The 25,424-nt window shown below is 41.0% G+C and overlaps 1 protein-coding gene across 1 annotated transcript; it reads left to right on the top strand.

Annotated features, from left to right (window-relative positions):
• Positions 1 to 9,138: 9,138 nt before the first annotated feature.
• Positions 9,139 to 24,975, top strand: EDN3 (endothelin 3). The gene is made up of 5 exons (XM_036395813.1): positions 9,139 to 9,446; positions 9,799 to 10,015; positions 21,077 to 21,241; positions 21,741 to 21,846; positions 22,590 to 24,975. Exons 1-4 carry the CDS (start codon positions 9,395 to 9,397, stop codon positions 21,811 to 21,813), a joined length of 507 nt encoding a protein of 168 aa, XP_036251706.1. The 5' UTR covers positions 9,139 to 9,394; the 3' UTR covers positions 21,814 to 21,846; positions 22,590 to 24,975.
• Positions 24,976 to 25,424: the final 449 nt, after the last annotated feature.

The following is a 25,424-nucleotide window of genomic DNA, read 5'->3' as shown; positions in this document are numbered from 1 at the left end:
GTCCTTGTGTACTCTCACAGTTTGGTAACAGGAACCACAATCTCAATACCCCTGAGAACTGTAAATTTGTTACTTTATTTGTGTTGCTGCCTCATAACTTCTCCTTGATCTTGCTTTCTCTACTTATTTTACTGGCAGTAAAACTCAGTAGATTAATAATGCTATTAATACTTTAATTTCTCTGCCAGATCTTCTTGGGTGGCCAGTTTCCAGCTGTGTAACAATCTTTGCTTGCTCACATTTCCTTGTTCTCAATTCCACTGTTTTTTACCTTTTTTATTGTATCCTCCAAATCTGAAGGCCTCAGTGCACTTTCAGAACTCAAGATAGAAACTATTTCAAAGCAGTGGCTACAATTAATGAATAACTCGTGCATCTTTTCTCAGAGTAACTAAAAGCAAATAAAGGTACCTGAATAACACTCTAGCTGGTCAGACATCTATGAGATTTAGTGGAAAAGCTGATAATCATGATTTAATTCATATTTTATGCTTATTTAACTGGAGCCTATAATAATCCTCATTGCTTTTTGCAGCTACCCTGTAGTCAGTGATTTTCTGCCTGTCACTATTATGGCAATGATGGACGTATAAGATCCTTGCCTGCAGATTCTGACTGATCCCAAAGTGAATACAAGTCCTGTGTCCTCTTCAGCTATTTGTCATTATAGAGCCACTACCAGTCTGACTTTAACTCATACACACATTAAGTTAAACTTTGCTGGCAAATTTACAAATATCAAAAGCAGAAACTCTGCCTCCTACTCCTCTATTCCTTGACTGAGAAAAGATAAAACAGTAAAAGGAAAAATGTCAAAACAATAGTAAATTACCCCAGAGCCAGGAATAATAAATTACATTATGGCCTTTCTAATGTGTGAAATGCTGTTTCTCAAAACTGGAAAGGCATGGAAACAATTGCACTCCAGAGTGAGAGAAGTATGATCCCAACTCTTTTGTTCCAGTTCAAACACCACACACGACCCTTGCTAACAGCTTTGGTGCATTGTGCCTCCTTAGGTCAGCAAGGTATATCCAGGCTCCAGAGAACAGCTTGAAGCATCATTGTTTCTTTGGAAGTGAGAGTCAATAAAAATACTGACAAAGGAATGCAGCCAGCCTCTTGGAGTTGTACAAATTCCAGTTCTCCTTTATGCCCTCCCTCATCAAGTCCTTCAAAGAATAAAACAGCTTTTTGAACTTGCCTTTTTTTTTTCTATTTTCCCTCAATATTCTTTTCAATGCTTGCCACAATGTATTTTCTAAAATACATGAAAAGTAATACTGAAATAAGAAGTGATCCCAGACTCTCTATTTTCTCCAAGCCTGTAACAACACAACCATGGCCTGACAATGTTTGCAGCTGAAGAATTTTCAGCAGGGAAACTGCAGAGTACCTGGGAAACTCAAATGACAGGCAACCACTTTAAACAGCCTGGTGCCTGCTTAGCTCTTTGCTTTAAAGAAGCACTCAGAGGCAAAAAACAGAAGCAAAACCCCAGCTATGCTGTTGGAGGGATAAACTTTACCCTAGGCCAGAGATTAACATCTCATTTTCTTCCTTTACCATGTTTCTTTATTCCTTTTCTCTACATCCCCTACTTATGTCCTGTTGTATCTTTTTACTTTTCATTTATTCCTCCTCCTGTTTGCTTCTGTTTTCTTTATAATAAAAAAGATACTTCTGTGAAATGTGAGTTAATTAGTTAATTGACTTTCTCTTTTCCCCACTCTTTGTCTATTGTTTTTCATCATTATCTTTCCCATTTCCCCACAAAACTCTGCTACCCGCCCTGTCCTATTTTGGCTGATGCCCTGGTGTTCCCCCCCTAGGAGCTCAGGGAGTGCACTCTTTTGGCACCCACTCTTTCCTTATAATCTGATTTACTGTAACTTGCTTTGCCAACCCTGATAAAGGAGGTTGAAATGCCGTTGTGGAAATGTGAGAAAGCCCCATCAGCTGCATTCAGAACTTGCATGCAGGTTGTATGGACAGTTCCTGTCCCTCTACCTCTCAGGGTAGGAATACCCTCCTGTTTCAGCCACACAGAAGGTAACTCATGTACTTAGATGTACCAAATGTAAGAAATCCAGCCATGCCTGAAGTTCTGCACGGCTGTTATTCCCAGGCTTGTGTTCTTAAGCTGAATGTGAGGTCAAGACCCTCCACAATAAGCACAACCATGTCAATGAGAACAGATAAATAGATTCAGAATTCCCATGTTACGTTAGGTTTGTGCTCATCTCGTAACTCCCTGTGTTTACTTTGCAGCCCTCTGCCTCTTCTGGAAAGGGCTGTTCCTTTTGAACCATCAAGGAAGATGCTGTCAACTCTTGTTCTTCCAACAAGCCAGACTAAACAAGACATTGCCACAGAGATGAATTTCATAGCTGGGGCTGCTTTGGATATCTGTGCCATCTGGTATTTACCAGCAGCACCTCGAGCTGAGAACAGCTGGGTACCTGGATGTGCCTGCAATCACCCTTTGCCATAGGACATGCTGGGTCTGTAATCACACCTCAGTGGAATTTCTGAATGCACAAAGCCAGCTGTGCACCCTGAGCACTGCAGGAAGGGCTGGAACACTGCACAGGCACCTCAATGCATGAGCTCCCTTAACCTCCCCTGGTGAAAGCCACCCCAGCCCCAGCCCCCACAGCCTGCACACCAGGTCTGCAGGTGTTACCCCAGGCCTCACTCACAGCCCCTGAGCCCCCAGCCAGCCTCTCCAGGACTGCAGTGATGTGACTGCTCAGCCCCTGCACCAAACTGGAGTAACCCCAGAGGGCTGACAGCACTCACAACACTGATGCCAACTTGGCCTTGTCTCTGTGTTCAGACACTTGTGCGATTTCATCCCAACAAATCTGGAGAATTATGATATCATGCCACTGCAAAATGTAATTTATTCACAAAAATAGGTTCAGCAGCTAAAGGTTCAGGTTCAATCAAAGCTTATCAACAAAGCAAGCTGCTCTCAGAGGGCTAGGTGTGAGCAGCACTTGCAGTTTGTCATGTCACACTGTTTAAATAATACAAGTTCATTTTTCATTTTATTTTCCCTTTACTAGTTCATACAGGCAGACACTTGTTTATTTCTCTCTGAAAGTTTTTTCTTAGTGAGAGATAAGTTACTTGGGGAGAGGAAAGGTTATATATTCAAACATGGTGTCAAGGTTGTTGCTAAACTGATGAGTCTCAGCTGTGGATCCTTCCAAAAAAGAAATGGTCAGACCTGTATTTGTCTTTAAAATTGGATTTACCAAGAAGTTGCAATAAGGAGTCACTAACTTCATTAGTAGCTGGTAACTGCTGCAGAACTTTTCTTTATTATACAAGGCAGCACCAGAAACATTAATCTCTTACAAATGTTGTTAAGTACAAATTTGAAGAGGAGATTTGCTACAGAATAAAGGTGGTTATGACCAGCCTGTTTGGTTTTTGATATAGGTGAATAAATTATTATCACACAATATTCTGACTGCTGTACAATAACAGTCTGGTCCACCTGGGCACATCATATACAATAAATCATTTTTTTGCCATCAATGTGCATATTTTTTTTGCACCACATATTACATTAAACTTTGCTTTATAATAAATCAGTTTTTTGCCATCAATGTGCACAATTTTTGCACCACATATTACATTAAGCTTTGCTCCAGACTGCCCTAATTATGTAATAAGACTGGCTGCTAGAAAACACCTGTCTCACCTATGGATTTGTAAATAGATTTTCCTCTCTATCAGGGCTCCAACACAGGGTATTTTTAATACTTGCAGTCACCTGCAGGTCACATCACAGACCGACAGCAAGAGAAAAGCCCCAAAAGTGCTTAACTAGGCAAAAAGGAATCAGCAGAACCCAGAGAGGCCAAGCTTTTCTGCAAAATTCATGCTCTTAATTAAAAGCCAGCAGATGTTGTAAAGCTCTTCACTGCCAGAAGGGCTATGAACCACAGATTTGCAGAACAAGCTTTAGGCTTTTATTCCACCCAAGCTGCTGCATCTCTGCTCAAAGAGAGCTGAAAAAGTGCCCCAGTACCCCCCCAGTGCTGTTCCAGGAGCTCCCAGGGCACCACAGTGGCACTGGCCAACACTCACCTCTCCAGCAGCCCAGGGCACCCCTCCCTGCAGGCTCTGCTCCAGGCAGGACTGTGGATTCAGGGCTTGCGGTCCTTTGGCTTTCCAACAAATGCAAGAAAAGCCTCTTCCAAGGCATCCAGGCAGGCTCCAGCTCCAGGAAAAGGAGCTCCCAAGGAGGAGCTGTCAGAGAAGCACACGGATTTCACTTTCTCTATAACAACCTGAGGATCTGCCATAGCTCTGGGGACATCCTTGGTCTCAAGCCCCCTTCCTCCAGCTTATCTTCACACCTCCCTCTCCTCCCAGGACTGCAGACTCCCCCAGCCACTCGCACTACAAATGATTGACCACAAGTTTCCTATCAGTCTGCTGAGGAAGGAAAACCAGGCCAGACCCAAACCCTTATACATGCACACCACTCCTCCCTCTCCACAGCACCCTCCAGACTGGCTTCTGCCCAAAATGATTTGTTTTGGAGCTTGAGTTTTCCTCCCTGCCATTGCACCTCCAGAAACAAGCTGTCCCTCCCAAGTCCTTGCTCATTTTTAAATGTGTGAAGTTCTTTTGGCAAGACAACCTCCTCAGTTTTTCACCTCCAGCTTCTTATTTGCTGGCAGCTCCCTGTCCATTCTTTACAAACACTGGAAGTGCTCAGATTGATCACATTTTGATATGAAATTCTCTTTGTTCAGTAACATGCCCAAACATGAACAAATGTGAAGGAAAAGAACTGTTTCACTTAATAATTATAGAAAATTCTCTTCCTGTTAAATCCTGTTATTTTCACAAAGACAGAGATTGTTTGGATCAAGGAAGAGAGGTCAGGTTCAGATCCTGGGGAGAGTGGTGTGTAGTGATAATAACACTTAGGATTTCTGCAGCATTCCTTATCCAGAGATCTGAGCCCTGTCTCCAGTACATTACAACAGCAGGATATGTTATCTTATGCAAACTCCTTCCTAAATTTCACAATAGCTGTAACAAGCAGGAATCATTAAATTAGTGTGGCTGAAAAACAGCCACAGAGCTCCTTCTTTACTTTGCTTTTATCTAAATAAAGTGAAGCAGTTAGAGCAGATGTATTAGTCCTCTTCACTGTTTACCGAGTATCTACATTACTCTTAATGGGATATAAATACTAAAAGTAATAAAAAAAAGGGGAAAACAAAAAGGAATATCCAAACTCTCCTCCTTTAAGCAAGTTACCTAGTTGCAACCCCTACAAATGCTCAGTTGCCCTTTTACTACATCTGGTTCAAAGGCCACTAAAAATGGGATTCTTTGCACTGACATCAAAGGGCTTGAATGGGACTGTCTGAAACACGGGGGGAGACAAGATTAACTTCAGCTTTCTGCCTATAGAACGCCAGCAAAAAGTAACAAATAATAATCAGAAGATAAGGTTTTCTTGAGAACCTACTGATTTCAGCACATTTTTCCAACATCAGCTACCACTATGAAGTTGCTTGCTTTGTGAGAGTGGTGCAGAGTGTGCTACTAAACACAGTTTGCAGCTTAATATGACCTTTTTTTTTTCAATAACACTAAAGAACACGGTGACTAAGAAGGAAGCAAGAGGGTGGGAAAAGAAATATGAATAGTTTATAAAGCACTAGATGGGTTGTCTTTATTTAGTACCATATCTGTATTGATCAGGCTTTCCTCCTGGCCTGCTGTGAAGCTGTAAGAACAGGCATCAGCGCCAAAAATCCTGCACTGCTGCTGAAACCTTACCCTACCTTTTAACTACAGGCTTTATTACTTGTGTAAATACATCCTAGGAACTCAGCTTTTAAAGTGGTTCCTCTCAGTAACCAACTTTATTTTAAACACATCTGGAACTTCTTTGTAACTCACAACTGCTTTGTGTAGTCACCTGTATGATGAAGGTTAAATGCTGTGGAATTACTGCTGGGAGCTCTGATTGCCCCACAATCACAGGAGTGGATGTATAAAGCAGGGATACAAGGGGCAGAGGAGTCCTAAACAAACCTAAGATTATGTTCCTAATTGAAATGGCAGCCCAGGGTTTTCGCATATAAAATCTGGAATCTGAGCTTACTTGCCTTAACATCATCTGTTTCAGCTGCTCCACATTCCAGGACTCCTTCAGCCTTGACCTCATCCCTGAGATTATTCTCCCTTCAGTCAATTAGAAGTTCTCAAATATACAATATTTATACCCAGCAATGAGGCAGATCTGCTGATTGTCTTTCTTCAGCTGCCTGGGTGGCCCTAAGAATGAGGAAGTGTCCCAGGACTGGGGAATTCCCATTGTCTGAGCAGGGCTCAGCACTGCCAGGGCTGCACAAGGGCACAGGGGATGTGGAGGAGTTGGGAAGATTGAAGGTATAAAGAGAAGGATTAATTCTACACATTTTGAACACGGCTCTCAAGATTTATGCAAAGTACCCATCCACCTTAATGATCTTGAAACTGGAGAAGAAAAAGGAATCTATGGAGTTAAAACAACTTTAAAGGAAAGGCTGAATAATATTATGAATTAGGTCTGTTGGCTTCCAATCTCTGCCTGCTACTTCCAAGGCTACTACAGTTTTTACTGTTGTTTTTTTTTGTTGTTTTGTTTTTTACTAAATGAAAACACAATCATTAAATAGATTTACAAAACTATTTTGCATCATATGTGAATATCATTGACAATGGTATCCAGATATCTTTTATTTCTTATCCCAAATCAAAACAGACCCTGGATTTAAAAAATTTATTTGTTGCTATTTCCTTAATCGTGTTTCTTGTTTTGAGAGTGCTGTATTTCTGAAACAAAAAGTTCTCAAGTCATTAGGTAATATATGACCCAAACAACTTGATGATCAATGTGAATCAATAAGTGAGAATCAGGCCTACAGTACCAGAAGCATTCATTCCTTTGATGAGAGTATCTTTCTTCCTGTAGAGTCTCTGTCTTATCTTCTACTAAAACCTACATTAGGTCATTTGGCCAAACCCTTGCCCTTAATATCTGAACCCTGGTAGCTAATTTAAGAATATATTTTATTACTCCTTTTGTTTGCACAGCAGTGGGTGCTGATATAGTCTCCCCTGGCTCTTCAGAGATTAAACAGCACACGGAAGAAAAAGTAGAGCAATGTAGAAGATGCCTTCAAAATTTCATGTAGAAAACACAAAAATAATTTTTAGGAAAATGCTGTTAAATCTGTTCACACGCAACAAAATTTTTTTTGTCATGACATATCTATATATATGATACAGTTATACATTTCTCATTTCTATGATAAATTTGCATTATTATAATAAAAAATGAGTAACGGTTGCAATAAGGAAAACGAAATAAACAAATCAGAATTTAGATTGATGTAATTGTTACTTATGATACCTGCAACATGTAACCAGTACTTCCTACTCCCTCAGTTTCTGTTAAACAGTAACTGCACAATAAATCTTCTTTTTCTTTTCCCGATGAGTTAAAACACAATCATAAGCATTTGCCAAAATCAATCCTGTATCCAACAGCATGAGAGTACAATATCTAGAACTTCCTGATCTGAAACAACTAATTTTTTCTAGGTATATAAGAAATGGCAATAACTTCAAACCAATTCCTTTTTTCAGAGCTGTTTTGTCACAATATTTTTCAAAACAGAGCACCCCTAGAACTGTGAGGCTGAACTGTAACTCTGCTGATGTTGGGGAGCTTGGCTTGAACACACACAGACCCCCCCCTACTCCAGCAAAACAAAGGGTACAAACATTCAGGTCACTGCAGTTCCTCATCCCTCAAGGTGAGCAAGCACTTCTTTCCCAGCTATGAACTTCAATATACTCTTAAATTCAGTAATTTACAGGGGTTCTGTATTAGTTTGCAGGTTTAGTAGTTTACAGGTTCCCCCCCGTATTAATTACGAGAACATCTTGTAATTTGCACATATAGTGTGAAATAAGAGCAATTTAAATTTCCACAGAGAGCTGTGGGCTTGCCTGAGGCTATTGCCCTGCCTGGTGACCACCGTGCTTTTGTGAGCAGCTGGGAACACGGTCCACTCCAAAACTCTCAATCTTCAGGCACTGACAAAGGCAAGGCTTGACAAGCTGACAAAACATGACATCTTAATGAGGTTTCTTTGCAAGTGGTACTGGACAGTCCACACCAGAAGCTGGAGTCGGGGGCAGGGCTGGAGAAGAATGTGAGGTTGTAGAGAACAGTGTTCATCAATTGGACAATTCCTGGGTGATCCTCCAACCAGTTTCTTACAGATTTTAGTGGACATGTTAAATTGGCATGACACATAAAAGAAATTTTGGCTGCAGCTCTGTTAGTGTTGAAACATTCTTAAGTGAAACATTTTGATTTAAAATATCCACAATTAAGTTTGCAACATGTCTCAATGTGCTCTCTATAATATGTGTTTTTCAAAACAGGATATATTGTACATACTACTATAAGAATAGATACAGCCAATTGCCTTAAACCCTTACTTATTATCGCTTAATAGCTGCTACTATGATAGAAAATGGGGCCACAAGCTGGAGTGTTCTCCTAGGTCAAGCTATCAGGTATTTCACACAGTACGAAATTTGTCTTAAGTGTTGCACTCTAGGTGGGTTTGCCTGCAAAGAGGTGCTCATAGGTAAGTAGGGAAAAGAAAGTATGAATAAATTGGTGACTTAATTTCACCCACAGAAATCAGTGGCAGAGTCTTGGGGGGAAAAAAAAAAAGAAAAAAAAGCCCTCCAAACAACTCTCAAATCTGTAGCCCAGCTTTAACTCAAAAAAAGCTGCGTCTTTATTACACAAGCGATTCCTCCTGGAATCAGACACGGAGCAACAGCATCAGGTAATTGAAAAGAGCTGACGGCAGAGCAGCACAGCGGGCCGTGGCTCTCCGGGAGGATGTGCTGCCCCAGCCCGGCTGTTACCTGCCCGGGGAGAGGGGCGGTGCGGGGCCGTGCCCGCCCCCGGCCCGCGCCCCGGGGGAGGCCGGCAGCTGTCGGCGGGTGGGAGGCGTCTGCAGCTGGAAAACAGCAGCTCCGGTTGCTGATCCGATTTGGGGGTGGGGTGGGAGGTGTGTGTGGGAAAAGCCGAGCGATGGATCTTCCCTTCTTTTGATAACACTCTCCCCTTCAGGACTAAGTCTGCACTGGAGGAAATTAACTGCGAGGGAGAAGCGCTAATCACACCTCCGAGTGGGAGCCAGCTCCCGGGAGTAGCGTGTGCCGCCGGCCCCAGGATATTCCCTGCCTCCAACCTGAAGCGATCCCTCCTGGAACGGTTCAGTCGCGCCTGCAGTTCACCTTTGCCTGCAGTTAACCAGCGTGCAATTTGGGTTTAATGGAGCTGGGTTTATTGTTCCTCTTTGGACTTACGATTACGTCGACTGCAGGTAACGTGAATTTCTTTCTTTCTTTGCCCACTTCCACGCATGCACACAAAGAAAGGCTGGGTGGTTTTTTTGTGTTGCCTTTTTTTTCCCCCTCCTTCCAAAGGCTGCAAGCAGCAGCCCACTCCGGTGCGCTGCAAAGAACGGGATTGCGAAGCCATCCTTTGGCCGCCCGTAGGTTTATCGCGAGCCCCGCGGGCTGGCGCTGCAGCCCGGGGCGCACACGAACATAACGGTGCTCCCGGCGCCCCGGGACTCCCGGGGAGCGGGGCCGGGCCCGGGGGGGCTGCGGGCGGGGGTGTGCGGGCTCGGGGATTCGCCGGGATTTGCCGGGAGCTGAGCGCGGCTGTTGCAGGGACCGCGCTGCCCCGGCCCCGCTCCGCGCTGCCGGCGGCCGGCCCGGGACACCGCGAGCGCGACGAGAGCGGAGCGGCGGCGGCCGCGGGCGGCAGGGCCAGGGCGGACGGCGGAGCGCTGCGGCACCGGGCCCGGCGCTGCACTTGCTACACCTACAAGGACAAGGAGTGCGTGTACTACTGCCACCTCGACATCATCTGGATCAACACCCCCGAGTGAGTGCGGGAAATGGCGGGCGGGGAGGGGCGGGGGAGCCCCGGGGACCCCGCGGGGGCAGCCGGAGGCGGGGCCGGGGGAGCCCAGCGCAGCCCCCCGAGCTGCCCCCGCAGCACCTGCCCGGCCCGGACCCCGCGGTGCGCCGGGATGGGTGACAGGAGCGATAGCGGTGATTGCCCACGAGAAATGTGTTTCTAACAACTCACCCGCTGCCAGAGCGGGAATAGTGTGCGTGCGTGCAGCTGTACTAGTTTTGATACCAATTAGCGTGGAAAAATACCGAGACGTTAAGATAATGTTTGAAAAATTCAATATGCCAGATTTTAAGATGTTACAAAAGAAAGCCTTTTATAACTGTGCTCTGCGGAAACGCAAGCTTTTGTTTGAACTCGTAATAAAAACAAATTTTGAAGCCGTTTCCCCTGGATTGGAAGTTCTGAGCTCCACACAGGGCGGCGGGGGTGCAGCACACGTGCAGAAAAGCTGCTCTGCTGTCTGCCTGACAGTGCTTAATGGAAGAAAGCATCCAGGAAGAGTGACACTTTGCCTACATCCCAAAGGTTAGGGGCCTCCTTTTCCTACACCACTGTATATATCCTGTCTTACTGAGTAACCAAAACAGACCTCAGATTTGTAAAGATTCTCCCAGGCTAATAAGTTCCTGTAGCAACCACAGCGATCAGTTCAGTACAAAAATAATCAGGACATCAGATGAACCTGACAACAAATGACTTCAGGAATTCAAGATTTTCAGACTCTGGGATGTGAACTTGAAGTATTCCGGTGACTGAAGTCTGGGAACAGTTGTAATGATTTAGATCTGCCTTTGAATCGATTGCAAAGCTTTTAATGAGATTAAAATAACAAAAGGAGTAGAAAAATAGAAAGTAGCCATAAACTAGGTTAAGTCAAATGGGGTTTAGGGCACTTAATTTGTAAATTCACGTGTGTGTCCTGGCTAGAGGCCATGTCTGATGACGTCTTTTGAACTTCTACCAACCTGTGAGTATCATGCATTCACACAAGTCATTCAATTCTTTGAGTTCCATACCTGCACTAATCCACCCCAGGATTACTTAGGGTTATTTTAGCCAAATATTTATGACTCAGTAAATTTAAGTCAGACCTCACCAGTGAAAATGGAGGAATGACATTCCTTTTCCCCTACGCACTGAATAAATAGACTTCTGCTAATTTTAAACACACACTCCCCTTTTTCTTTATGATTTTTTTTTTTAGGATATCCTTTTTTAAGTCTACAGGACTTACAATTTTCATTCCACTGCCAAAATTATTTCATGTGCATTAATTCAGTGACATGGAGAGTTTTCCTACATGAAAGTTTTGTGCCAATATCGCTAAAGAAACAACAACAAATTAGGAAACAAGGCATATAATATTTTCATGATACCTGTAGAATTGACAATGAAGTCTGTATATAGTAAACAGTTGGGGTTCTAAGTCTTTGCTTTCTTAACTGAAGTCAGTTGTACATAAAATAGCAGCAGATCTGTGAAGTCTACCCCCACTGGGTATAAGTTAACCTGAAATGATTTAATGTGAGGACTAGGAAATTCTCTTTTTATAGTTTTTATGCCATGTGCTGGGATGTTTCTATGCAAACCATGGAATGAATACATTCAATTTCAATATTAATTATTCACACAGAATAATACATTTTTAGCTCCAAAGACATAAACTTGTACAACCTAACAACACTGTTGGAACTGGGTGAATTGAACCTCTGAGGCTGATAAAGAGTGGGCGTATGATGGTAAATTAGCCTGGAATCAGTCCAGCAGGGACTGAATTTCCTGAAATCTGTCTGAACTGGGCAGCTTTGCTGTCCTGCTCCATGGACAGGTGACAGAGGTACAAAACTCTCACTGAAACAGCACAGTTGTGATTTTCGGAAATCCTTGGATTCTTCCTAGGAATGCTCCCAGGGCAGAGGTAAACATTAAATTAAGTGTATTGGGTATTTTGAACCCTTTCAGTGCAACAGGAGCAGGATTTAAGATTCCATGTGCCATGAACAGGCACTAATTCTGCTCTGGTGATTGATTTGGAATAAAATCTCAGGAAGTCAAGAGGTTCTTTGGGATGTGAATGAGGGGAACCAGGCCTGCTCGGGCAATTTAATATCCTGAGCAAGTTACACTACTTCTTTGAAATGCAAGTAACCACGGGATGTGTACAGACTGGCTGTTTGTAAAAGGGGCTTTTACATTCCTCTTGTACACATGTTGTGGAAAGTTTTTGTATTTACTAAAAGTTTGGCTCCAATGCAACTTGGAGGATCATATACACAGTGAGAGGCCAGAAAGTTGGTGCTAAAGTTTGGAGACGTCTTCCTGACATCTGTTGATTCTGGTATTTTTCTTGCTTATTTATATTTTTTTCCCCACTACATCAAACCCTAAAATTGCTTCTTATTTTTTTCTTTCTTTCCCCTTGACTTATTTATTTCACTTTATCACTTCTTGTTCCCCACAAAATTTCCTCAGTACTTTCTGTTTTCAGGCTACTCTTGCCTCTGTACTGTAAATACAAACTTCAATTCCTCCTCTGGTTTCTTCTGCTTTTCCCAACAGGAGCTGTTAAGCATTGTTGTAATGTATTCAAAACAAATCTTGGTCGTGGCCTCTCCTCCTTTTCTGGAAAAGCAGTTAAAGTTTTTATTGAAGCTGTTGGAGACAGAGTGACAATAGAAGGTCTATTTCTATCCCTGCTGAGAAACCACTTAGATCAGCAGGGTGACAGTTGTAGAAAAGCACAAAATTGCAGAATGTGGAGCCTCTGACTCCCTACAGCTTTCACCAATTAAATGAGAAATTATCTCTGCACACATGTTTTGAGTATTGCTCTATACTTGACTGTGAACCACTGCTGTTAGTCCAGCCCATGAGGAGCACCAGTGTTGGTTTGATATAGTGAGTCTTTCATTCTGGCAGCAGTGGGAAAGTGGAAAAGAAGATGACCTAAAGAAAGGCAGGTAAGTCAAAAGAGAATAATGCAATTATGTGGTGTAGACAAACAAAGGTTGCATAACAAAGGTAATTAAAAGCTGGTAAACTGTTCTCACTGATAAGATTGATTAGCCAGGGATTAGTTTGCAATGTATTTTTTTTTGGTCAAGTGATTAATTATGCTTATCTTGATCTATAGCTACAGACACATTTTAGAAAATGAATTATCTTTTAGACAGTACCCACTGATGTAATACAGGCACAGCTTGATGCTTAATTTTGTAAGTTAAAGAAGAAAATATAGGCAAGGAAGAAAATATGGGCAACACTACTTTTAGATCTGCACTTCAGAGGGATCCTATATTTCAATATGAACTGAGATTGTACATTCAACAGCAATAATAACAAATATAGTTCATTCAGTAAATAACATGAATGTTGTTGCATGAAGCTCTATTGATGCTCAGAATGATGAGTGATAGATTAAAAAGGTGACAACTCCTAAGAAAGTGTTACTGTCATGAGGGCACAGACACTCAAGTGGTCTTCAATTCTAAAATAAATGAGCACCTATGGCAATAATCCAGACATTTCCAAAGGAGAATTTCTCACTCAAACTAAGCACCAAAAATAAGAACATGTTTTTTGAAGGGTCTAAAACAAAGCAAAAGTGTTTTTTTCTTTCCTAAATGACATGTCATTTTGGTATTTGTTATTATGGTCAAAAGAGGAGTGAATGAAATTCTGTGACCACACTGTTAAGACCAGTTACATGATGATCTAAGAGTCCTGTCTGCCAGTTACATAAATTTCTGAATCAGGCAAATTGGATGGAAAAAGTGAAAGATATATTTTGATCTAACACTGTGTTGCTGCTCTGATCCTCTGTACTTAACACAGGTTCAGTTTCCTCTGGGGGAGAGCAAGGACAGGGACAGGACTTGTGTCTGTCTCTGCTGTGTGGGACACACTGGGAGAGGATCTGCTCAGTGTTCCTTGCTGTGGGAGCACATGGGGTCACTGAAGGATCTGGTATTTTGTCACTTAATAAAAAAAATTTGTTTCTGTGACTCAGGCAAGTCAGATAATCCTTAGCAACAAGTTAGCTCCAGATAGTGCCCAACAGAAATGTGTTTTCCTGACCTCAGGTGACACTGGCTGAGGTGAGAAAGGCTTTTCAGACACTTGTGGTTGTGGCTGTAAGTGATGATGAATGGGTTTGTCAGGAACTAAACAGCCTGAGCAGATCCCAGCTGCACCCAGCTCTCCAACAAATATGAGTTAATGATCTTTGCTCATTACTGACTTAGGTTACCATCAGAAAATCATCTCAGAAAGGAAACAATCTGTAGCCTAGCATTACTTCACTCACAGTTTTGCTCACACACACACAGATGATGTCTCAGGATGGTGTTCCAACAGACAGGATTTAATACAACCCAGTGCTTACTCTGCTCTAACTGCATGTGCTGCTGGCCAATTTTTCCTTTATAGCATCTTTTTGTTACCTGCATCTCTTTGGTGATTGAATTTTGTTGAACAGAAGCCCACAAAAAATTTAAGATGCTTTTAATCTTATGGACATTAAGTGATGTTCTAAATTATCATAATTACCCCAATTCTGGATAATTCTATTCATCATTAAATAAGTATAGGTGATGTATTGGTGTGAAGTATTTTAATGGAAATAAAAGTACACAGCTCAAGATCTCTTGTTCAGCAGAACAATTAAGCAGGTGCTCATGAACTCCAGATCAGATTGAAAATCCCTGCTAGTCAGAGGCACGATGATAAAACAGTGGCTGCCAGCCAGGCAGCTCGAATAAGGAAGCTGATCTGTCAGCTGAACAGTGCACATGGTTAACCTTCAGAACCAAATGCCAAAACTGAAATGATGAATCTTTGTTGAGTTGATTTTATTTTTCTGAATGAAGCTCGCCCTGATTTTGCAATCTTTACTGTTCATGGGAACATGTGGAATCTGTTTGTCTTGCAAAATCTTCATGTGAAATGAAGAATATTTCAAATAGATTTACTGAACAGGCTCCTGCTGTAATTGTTATATTTTATTTGATTTTAGGCCTCTCTATTCAGAGATATTATTACATTTTAAAATGTGTATTCATCTCACACTTTCAGCGTCTCTCTGTCTGAAGTGTGCATAGCTTGCATGCCCTCCTCAGTCTAGAAGTAGAATATTTCCTCTGAGCTTACTGACAGTACTCCCAGGACTGATGTTTTACAGCAATCTCAGGAAGATCTGAAATGATTCGGCTGTGCAGTTCCAATCCTACTTCCCTGCAGGAGCTGGCCCTGAGAAGATGAGGTCAGGGATGAGACATGCTGATAGCCAGGGCTTTGAAATTTCACCACTGCTGCTCCTGCTGGTCTAATTCTAAGAATAAACACTCTTGAGGGCTGTCAAACCACAGTCACTTTCACCAGTCTTACATTTTAACACCATGTGTTTATTTTCCCCTGGGTTTTTGTTTTATTTGTTTTTAAACCAGCGGTGGGTTTTGAACTCTACAGGCTGTGGAGAGAGGTAGGAACATGCAGTAGTGTGTGTTCCTTGTGTGCACTGCTGGGGTGGCTTCTGAAGCAGCAGTAAGTACTCTGAATTTTAGTTTGAAAAAATCTTAATTTTATTAATTTCATCCATATTTCCCAGCTGCTTTGTCTTTTGGGCTTTACCTCAGTGGTTTTATGCCACTGGTAAATGGTAAGAACCACTTACTGATAGTACTGACTGCCAGTCAGAGGGAGAAAAGGAATAATGAGAATTTGGGTCTGACAGATAGAAGATGCTGCTCCAAATTTTACTTATTTCTTTAAATTAATGATGATATATCTTGTAACGGGGCTGGGAGCAGATTGGGATTGACATGAGGCACCGAAGGAGATGCTGAGAGTTGTTTTGAGAGAGGTATTTCTGTGACACACAGCCTCAGTTTATTAGGGCAGGCTCTCTTTATCAGGGTGAGCTCTACCCAGCCTCTCTGGGGATTTGGGATGTTAAGGGACACCCCCAGGCATGATTCATATTGTTTACCCCAATAAATATACCCCAGCTTTTCCACTCCACAACTCAGATATTGTTCTGACCATATTTGAGAAACAGAACCTGTAACACCCCTTTGACAGCTACAAGAGGAGGATGGAGAGTGATAAACAGCTCCAGATTCTCACAGAGCCTGACATGGGTACAAGAAGCCCCAGGGAGAGGAAAATCAAAGAACTCACGTGGTCAGTGAGCCTGAGTGGTGAAGCAGGTGTGTGCAGTCCTTGGCTTATTACCTAAGTTTGCTGTAATTAATGAGCTAAAACGAATTGGCATCCTTGCAAATTAACAAATATTAATTAAAAGATAAGATAGCAAGGTCATGGAGGTGCATCTTTTTGGATGATAGGAGCCTGTTCAGTATCTAGGAACACTGAGCACTACTAAATTTAGGATGTGGGAAAGAAAGGTGTGGCTATAAAAGATAAAAAGTAGTTTCATCTGAAAATAGCTTTAACTTCAAAAAGCTACCCAGAAAAAGTGCAGCTTCTGAGAATGTGGACAGGATGACCAGAGCAACAAGTCAGGCATCCTTTGGAGATGTTTTACTCCTTAAATAATGGTAAGGATGGGTGAATATAGGAGGTGCCTCTATTGTGAGCTCCTAAAAACCCACATCTGTTACAGGAAGAGCTGGAGCCAACTTCCAGAGCAGCCAATGATCTCTTCATCTGCAAGGCTACACAGTGCTACTGCAGTGCCTTTATATCAAAATACACACAGAAATATCTGTTATTTCCCCAGGCATCATCCTTCATTCTGGGGACATTTTGTCTCACTTGGAGGATGGTAAATTTTGCTCCCTTTACTCTCAGTGGTCCTTCCAGGGATCCCATGCATTTTGGGATTGTCTGAAAGCACTGGAGACTGTTGGGAGCCTTGCTGGTCTGGATGTGTGCCAGAAAATATATTGGCTGAATCCTGAAATCACAGCATCTAAGATGATTGCTGCAACCCCCTCATCCCTTTGTTTAGGCTGAAACTCCCCAGTGCCCTGAAGGTATCTGCTGTGTTTAAGTGGCTGGGAAAGTAGAAAATAATAGCAGCTCCTAGATCAATTATAACATAGCATGAGAAACTCAGCCACATGTTATAAAATTAAACCAATTGGATTTGTCTGCCTGAATTCTGAGCCTTCGCTGTGAGTGGAGGACAGAAGGAGTCAGGCAAATCTCACTTCCAATTCACCCTGAAGGTATTAATCCTCCAACAGGAAGTTTTCTTCTTTGGAAGATTTTCACTGTTTCAGAATGGCTGTTCAGTGGAAAAATCACTTGGTACCAATTGCTTGGACTTCCTGTCTTATTTCAACAAACAAATGCCTATTTCTGTTAATTTAATGGCAAAACCTTCCTCAAGAGCTAGCTGGCTCGTAGGGGGAGAGCTTTTCTAATTGTGTTTTGGGGACACAAAGTACACAAATCATCTGGGTTATTTCATCCTCTAGTACCCAGTCTGACAAGAACACACTGTGCTATGATTAATTCTGTGCTGCTCTGTTATACATGAGATTATCTTCATTATCTGTTGCACTGACTAATCACAATTGCCACACATGGAATTATTGCAAGTACTGAAGAGTTGTGATAGTTTTCTTAGGGCTTTTTTTTTGCATACAGAGTCAAGAACAAATAGCTTATATTGAAGAAGCAATTATTTCCTTAAACTCAGACCTTCTCTTTGTTTGTTAGAAAATGCTAAAGCACTGAGCATGCAGACCTTTATGCACCCACTGGCTGGCTGGAGTAATCATAGTGAACCTCCCAAAAGAGTGTAATGCCTCAGAAATCACAGATTTGGATGTTGCCAATCAGATACCAGTTCAAAGGAGTACCTTGGAAAGGCTGTTTCAGAAATGTCTTTGCTTATTCTCCACTTTGTAGAGAAGAAAGGCATGAAGGACTCACAGCACACCTTAGCTGCAAATATATCTTAAACTCAGATTCGTTTACTTCAGGAGAATTTTATTCTCCTAAAGGAAGAAATGCTGCATACTGAGTTAAAAGTCAGGAATTCAAATTTTCTTGTGAAATGTAAACCTTTAAAAAATGAATTAATTAAAAACCTGTGGATGCTGCAGAGAAATTTCCAAAAACATTTAGTAAATGGCTCAGCCAGTACTTTGTCCAGGGACTGGATCATAAAAGACAGTGTAAGGAACTGGTAGTTCAGGATCCTCCCAGTTCTGCCTGTGCCTCACTCCAGCTGATCCTTATATTCACTGAGGGGACACAAAGTGCCCTGTGCATATACAATTCACCAAACTCTTCATGATTATTATTTGAAAGACTTTGGGTTGCTTTTGAAGTGTATTTTGTTTGAGTTTGAATTTTTAGATTAGAAGCCAAAACCAGGCATATTTGGGTTATTGTATTTCTATCTCTGATTGGCAAATCTTCACATTACCTTACACAAAAACTTCATTCTGGTTAAAAGTCTTTGAAACTTGAAACACTTGAAAATGTCATTGCATTGGCACATGTTTCTGGTCCACTGAGAATGAAGTAGCCTTGAATACATTTTCTAAGCTATGAAGCATAATGTACTTAATTAGAAAGATCAGAAGAAGTATCTAAAATATCACTTTCCTCCTTTCCTTAAGGCTGTGATTCATGGCTCTTATCACTTGTAATTATAATTATATCTGCCCTCCTCCCTGTTTGCTGGAATTTACTGTCTCTTAGGAAAGGCAGCAGATTGCTAATGGGCCCCTTCCTCAATCACTGGAGTTCACATAGTGATGGATTGAGGTAAAATCAAAAGTTGATGACATTTCTGCTTGGTCCATTAATTTGCCAATTGCAGCAATTAAGAATAAAACTTATGCCCCTCTTTCTCTCTGGCTATTCAGGCAGAGCCTCTGACTCAGGGAAAACTGTGACTCAGCTCAGTCCCACAGAGCTTTTGGTAAAACTTAACTTTAGAGTAAAAAAGCCCAGTATCATATTTAAACGAGTGAACTTTTGAACAAGGAACCACTTTAAATAATGAGAATAATATATTACAGTGTTTTATGTCTCATTAGCACAATGTAGGATGACATCTGCAAAAGCTGCAAGAAGCTTCTTTATGCCCTGGAAAACTATCTGTCATTAAACAGGGCTCTCACATTGTCTAAAACACACAAAATTCATCTTTCCATTTTAGTCTCAGTTGGAGCAGGAAGTTGAATAACAGAATTTTACCAGACGCTTTTCATAGATGGTTTGCCACTGTTAAAAAGAAAGGAACTTTCCCCCACTCCTGCCTCTAAATATCAGTTCTTACTTCATAAAAACATGAATGTGTAAAAAAAAATACGACCATGGAGAAATTATTTATGTCAGGAGTTCCCTACATTAGCAATTTCACATTCATTATTGTAATGCAGATGTCAGTATAGAATTATTAATACTCTTAAATTATAAAATGGGATTTGCTCCTAATCCTAAAGACAACAAAAAGCTTTTTAAATGATGGTTTGAGAAGGGAGGCCAAAATCAAGTCCTAAAGTCTTTTAAGACAAATGTGGGTGTTCTTGGTCTCTCCCAGTGTCCTGGCATAGGAGCAAAGTGGTGAAAATAAGGAACACTTTCTGCATGGAGGCAGACCAGGACCTGCTGGAGAAAAACCATCCCCTGGGCTCTGAACACAGAAGTATTGCTTGTGATTTTTTCTCTCTCAGGATGATTTTAGAATCAACCCAGCTCTGATGGGTTCAGGCTGTGAAAGACAAGGTGCACTGGTACAAATGCACTAGGAGTGCAGAGGCTTGAATAAATGATTTGCATCAACTGTACTGCTGTTGCATCAAAAACTGTTGTAGAGATTAGGAAAATAATGTTTCTGAACCTTTCAGCCCACCATGTGTGTGGGAAAATGGAAGATTTGCAGCTTTCCCATTAGCAGCCTAGTGATGTTTTTATGAAAGCAGAAATGAAAGAAGCAGAGCTATGTGAAGGTAGTGGTTCCAGACTCATTATTCAGGCTTTGTTCTGTAACCTTTCTGTAACCTTTCTAGACTGACTCTGACTTCCTCTTCCCTGTCTTTTTCTTTTTTTTTTTCCCCACTCCTCCCCTCCTCTTTCTTGCTTTTGAACATGAGATTCTCTTCAGATTTTTAGCATTTATGGATTTGTGTCTTGCTTAGCCCATCCCTCAAGTCCTCAGGAACTTTAATGAGTCTCCAGAAGTTTCATGGGGGGTACAGCTGCTGTTGATTGAGATTCTTTAACAGCTTGGAAGAGAGTAATTTATGACATCAATCCAAACTATTCAACTCTTTTGGGGGATTTTAGCAGGCAGTGAAGAACCATGTCCTTTCCTGATAGGAATATTGACCATAATCCATTGAAAACAAATCATGCAGGAGATAAAGAGAGGTACCTCCTAATGATTTCTTGGTGTGCTGCAGCACAGGATAGGATCTCTATCCTAGGTAGAACCATACAAGGAGGATTACCTGGGAGTTTCTTGCATTTTAAACTCCAGGGGTCATGTTCCAAACTTGATGCAGTAAATGAGTCATGCTGGCAGTTTTCTCAATTGCTCAATGATAAAGTTAATGGCAAATCAGGCTCAGAACCATGAACTACATGACAGCTACACAATGTTACTGATCTGGTGAAATCAGCACAGCTCCTCTGTCACTTCAGACCAGCCAAGGCACTGAATGTGACAGATTCTGTGCGTTGGCTGGGGAAACCAACACAACACAGGAATAAGGAGTAAAATACATGATAACTTGGGGATGTGTTTGCATCACCTCTTAGGTATTCCAATTTTTTTTTCTAGTAGTGTATCTGCCAATTAATCCTTCCAGTAGAGCTGAAGGATTTATAACTTGGTAATTTATAACTGCTAATTTATAACTTGGTGAAAGCCTGAGCTGATGAAGCAGAAGTTATGACCTAGTACAGGGAGAACTTAGATGAGCACAGGGTTTAATTTTTCTGCCACTATTTATTGCTTTCCATCAACAGATATCTTCACTAAACTAGAAAAGAGGTGGAACATAATTTTAATTGGTTCCTGTGTGATTCTCACAACAGGAGGACTGTGCCATATGGACTGTCTAACTACAGAGGCAGCTTCAGAGGCAAGAGGTCCACAGGGCAGACTCAGGGCGCTCCCCAGCCCTCACTGCGATGCTCCTGTTTGGATGCCCATGACAAGCAGTGTTTGCAGTTTTGCAGAAGAATGCAGGACAGAAGGAGGTGAGTGTCTTTTCCTGTCACGGCAACCTGGCCCCATGATGAGGCCATTTCATGGAGATAAATGAATCAAGATGCATTTTTCAAGAGGAACTGATTAAAAGGTATTGATTTTAAATAAACCTCCCCTCTGCAGTTGTGGTGGGTTAACCCTGGCCAGCAGCCAAGCACTTCCACTGATGCTTGTTCACTTCCCCTTCAGTGGGATGGGGGAGTGAACAGGAAGAAAAAAAGCAAGAAAACTCCTGTGTCACATCAGAGTTTAATGAGTGAAGGAAAGAGGCCAGAGCCAGCCAGTACTCCTTGGAATTTTCTTTTTTTCTGTTTCTTTTTATGATGTGGTGATTCTGAAACAGCAGATCTGTCCAGTTAGGGGCATGCTGAACATTGCACTGATCTGGAATGTTTTATGCAGTCTAACAAAGAGCATGACATTGTCATTTCATCTCTGGGGACATTGATGAGAACACAGTGACAAGTTTAGGCAATCTCTATTCTACAGAAATCATGGATCAATGAAAAAGACAGAGGAGAAAGACCAATGCAGGGAAGAGGAACACAATTTTGTTCAGTAGCACAGAGAGTCTGGAGAATTCTGAATAAATCAGGTATGTTACAGATGCTTAATGTTAAAAAGAAATATTCATTTTCCATAAATATTCTTTGTATTGTAGAATCCTTATTCTTTCAACTGAATATTATCACTCCTTCCTAAATTAAGGACAAAATTTGGCCCATGAGTTGTTTGGGTGTTTTTTTTTTTTCCTAATTTAATTTTTAAAATAAACTTTACTATACACAGAACTGCTACAGCCTTTCTTGTGTTGATGTAACCCCTTCAAAAGTTGGATTATTTGGCTATAAGCCAATACATATTTTGGCTTTTTTTTTAGGTCAAGGGCTGTTCCTGTCTATCATGTTTTTCCTCATTTAGCACTGCAGCAAATTAAGCTACACATCCCAGTGCAGTGCTCCAGTAATAGCTGAAGTGTTAAGGTAAAAAAAACAGGAAAAACTTTGTGGAAGAAGTATCTGGAGGGAAAAGTAAATCTGCTTTTGATGTCAGGTATGAGGAGGTTACTGTGACCCAGTAGCCAGTTTCAAATATTGCCACTTCTAAAAAAGTCACACCAATACCCCAAATTCTTTGCTGTGAAGGGAAACACTTGGATTAGAAGTCCCCAAGCTGAATTTGTCGCTGTGATTATTTGAGCAGAGCTAATTAGAGAACTGTGTAGAGCTTACTCTGTACACATAACCAAGGAGGGCAACCACAATTAGCTACCAGGGACTTAGTGCTGAATATTCAACAGTTTGGCTCTATTTGTTTGTTGCTTTGTTTTCTTTAAAGCTTTAACATTTATTTGCTGGAGCTCAGAAACAAGAACTTAAACTACAACTCTCCCTTGAGCTGGACAAACTTGATGCTTCAGTGTGATGCCAGTGGAGAATTCAGCAGTAGGCAACACTTCCATTTCAGCAGTGCCCCTCTGAGGGCATGGGAACCTGTATGAAGAAGCTTTTCTCCCCTCGAGAGAGCCTCAGAAAAGGATAATCTTTATCATGTAACCTGGCAGGGAATGTATCACTATTGAGGAAAACTTCAAAGGCAGACCCAAACTTCAGCAATGCAAAGCTTCAGGAAACGTTTTTCTCTGTGATTTAAACAAGTACAATAGAAACTGTTCCACTCACTGTTTGCTCTGTGTCTGAAGAATCCATCCACAGCTCTGTGCAGGCAGCTGCAAGTGGAGAACATGGAGAGTTAGAGGGAGACTGCCTCTACATCAGTTCTCATTAAGAATAAACAGATACAAAATCTTTCTCTTGTTAATGTACGCAAGCCTGAATCATCATATTGTAACTTTGTGGCAGATGTTTAAATGACAGTATCTATGCAGAATAAATATGAATGGCTAATATAAATATTATTATAAACTATAGCAAGTTAAGAGTATACATTGAGTATTCAATAGATTACCTAATTTAGGCACAAGTTATTCCTGCACTTGGAAGTTCCATTCAAACACACTTACAGTGATTATTTGGGGATGCACTGTAGCTGGTGAACAGAACTTCAGTGATTCATCCCTAAGAATTTCCCTACAGATGCAAGGCTAGCACTGTGGAACTTGATGCCACCAGAGTCATTTCTGTGCTGGCCATTTGCTGTCCCAGGCCCCTACAGGTCACACCCACAGCACATCCCCTGGGCTTTGCCAGCGCTACAAATCCCACCTTTATCTCTCCATTGAAACACCAGCACCAAATAACCCAGAAACATGGCAATAAGGATTAAATCCAACCCTGGACATTTTTCAGTGTAAACAATTTCTTCAGAAATTATGGACTTATTTTTGCTACAAGGATGCAAGAGTAAGCAAAGGAAAAAGAGTAACTTTTGCAAATCCTGTTCTATATTATTTAAAAAGAGAGGAAATCCCTTACTTGTGACATTACAATTTTTTGGGGGGTTTACTGACCTTCATGCAGACTTTCCCCAGGGCACATAGGTTAAACAATAACCCCCTGTTGTTAAATTATATTTTAGAAGAAGAAAGATGGAGATCAAAAGAAAAGTGAAAAGAAATCAACAGTAAAAATATCTATATAGGGCTTAAACCAGTGGTAATAGTTTTTGTTCAAAACAAGAAAGGGAGGTCTTTGCCAAAACATATGATATATTTTATATATATGTGGATATATTTCATAAATAAATTATTACAGTTATAAAATTAAATATATCTTTCAGTTATTGCATTTGTATCAGTTTCTTACTTGCTGTGTAACTGATTTTGTACATTTATAGAAAATAGATTATTTATTGTATAAAACCACTACACACACTATTTTTGGTATTCTTTTTTAAAAGACATTGTATAGTTTTGGGGTTTTTAAAAAAGAATCAAACTTTGTTATGAAGAATACTTAATGTTCCTAATGTTCCTTTGTGACCAAAACCTGGAAATTTCTTCCCCTGACAAATCCCTCCACACAGGTCACACAGCTTGCTGCCTTTAAGGTGTTGATAATTCTCCTGACAGTCTGGGAACTGAGCAGGAAAACAGGAGAGCAAACTCTGTGCTAGAAATCATGCATAAAAAGTCATGTTTCGATTTTGTGTCCCTTTTGCTATAACTGTAACCCTCATGTGTCCCCTAACCCTGGGAGAAACAAGGCAAAGTTATTTGTCCTGAGAGTCCTTTTAGTGGACAATGTCCCTGGAGTTCAGCTCCAGTCCCAAACACATCCCAGGACTGCACAAGCCTCCAGAGCCTCCTCAGCTCAGCTTTTACATGACCTGCTCAGCCTGTGGCTGGAATTCTCCTGTCTTCCCCCACGTGAATTCAATTTAAATGTTGCATTTGAAGATGGATTCACACCTTCCCCAGTCCCAAATGCCTTAATTTAATTTTAAACAATCACAAAAAAAGATAAATTTCTAACTGGGTTCTTTATTTGACGTGGAGGCAGATTTAGCCCTCGAGTGGTGAGCTACAGATGTTACTGTTGTGTTTTCCCCTTAGGAAAGAGAAATCCCTTTTTTTTCCATATGAATTCCACATTGAAGGGGTTTGGTTTTGGGACTCTGGTGCCAATGTACCAGTTAATGTAAAAATCAGTCCATTGTGAATACAGCAAAAGAAAGAAAACTAGAAATAATGTTGTGTCAAGCTCAGAAGTGGGAAAATTTAACTGTAGATATTTCCAAATAAACCTATAAACCAAAGAATTTACCTGAAAGTTGTGTGTGCTGGATTCTAGCTTTGAACTATCATTATTCCATCTGGGAACAGTTAACAACCATGAGACAGTTTGTACCTAATTTCATGTTTATAGGAAATGTCACCTATAGCATTCCTCATTGACTCACTTTACCTAATTTTTAATTTGTACTAGAAGGTGTTAAGCTAATTGGAAGTACAACTCTTTAGAAGTCATACATAGAAATAAACTCATATACAACTAATATATGTTTTTAATTAAGAAACAACTCTTAAAATCTGATAAATCATAAAAGGGTTATTTGCAAAAGTTAGAATTAAAGGCTCTTTCATCATCTTTCAACATGTAATGTTAGCATAGTTAGGTGTCTTCAGAATCACTCTTGTTCTGGAACGTTATTTTGAGGACATTTGTACTTTTACTTTTGTAACAACAAATTGGTTCCAGTTCTTACTCTACT

Source organism: Molothrus ater, chromosome 17, assembly GCF_012460135.2.
Source record: "Molothrus ater isolate BHLD 08-10-18 breed brown headed cowbird chromosome 17, BPBGC_Mater_1.1, whole genome shotgun sequence".
NCBI classification, from domain to species: domain Eukaryota; kingdom Metazoa; phylum Chordata; class Aves; order Passeriformes; family Icteridae; genus Molothrus; species Molothrus ater.
Note: the sequence above shows the minus strand (reverse complement) of the source record. Positions and strands in the feature narration are given on the sequence as shown.

Coding starts and splice junctions, on each gene's coding strand:
- EDN3 (XM_036395813.1), top strand. CDS start 9,395: ATGGAGCTGGGTTTATTGTTCCTCTTTGGACTTACGATTACGTCGACT. Junction 9,447..9,798: donor TACGATTACGTCGACTGCAG/GTAACGTGAATT, acceptor CGGCTGTTGCAG/GGACCGCGCTGCCCCGGCCC. Junction 10,016..21,076: donor ATCTGGATCAACACCCCCGA/GTGAGTGCGGGA, acceptor TTCTCACAACAG/GAGGACTGTGCCATATGGAC.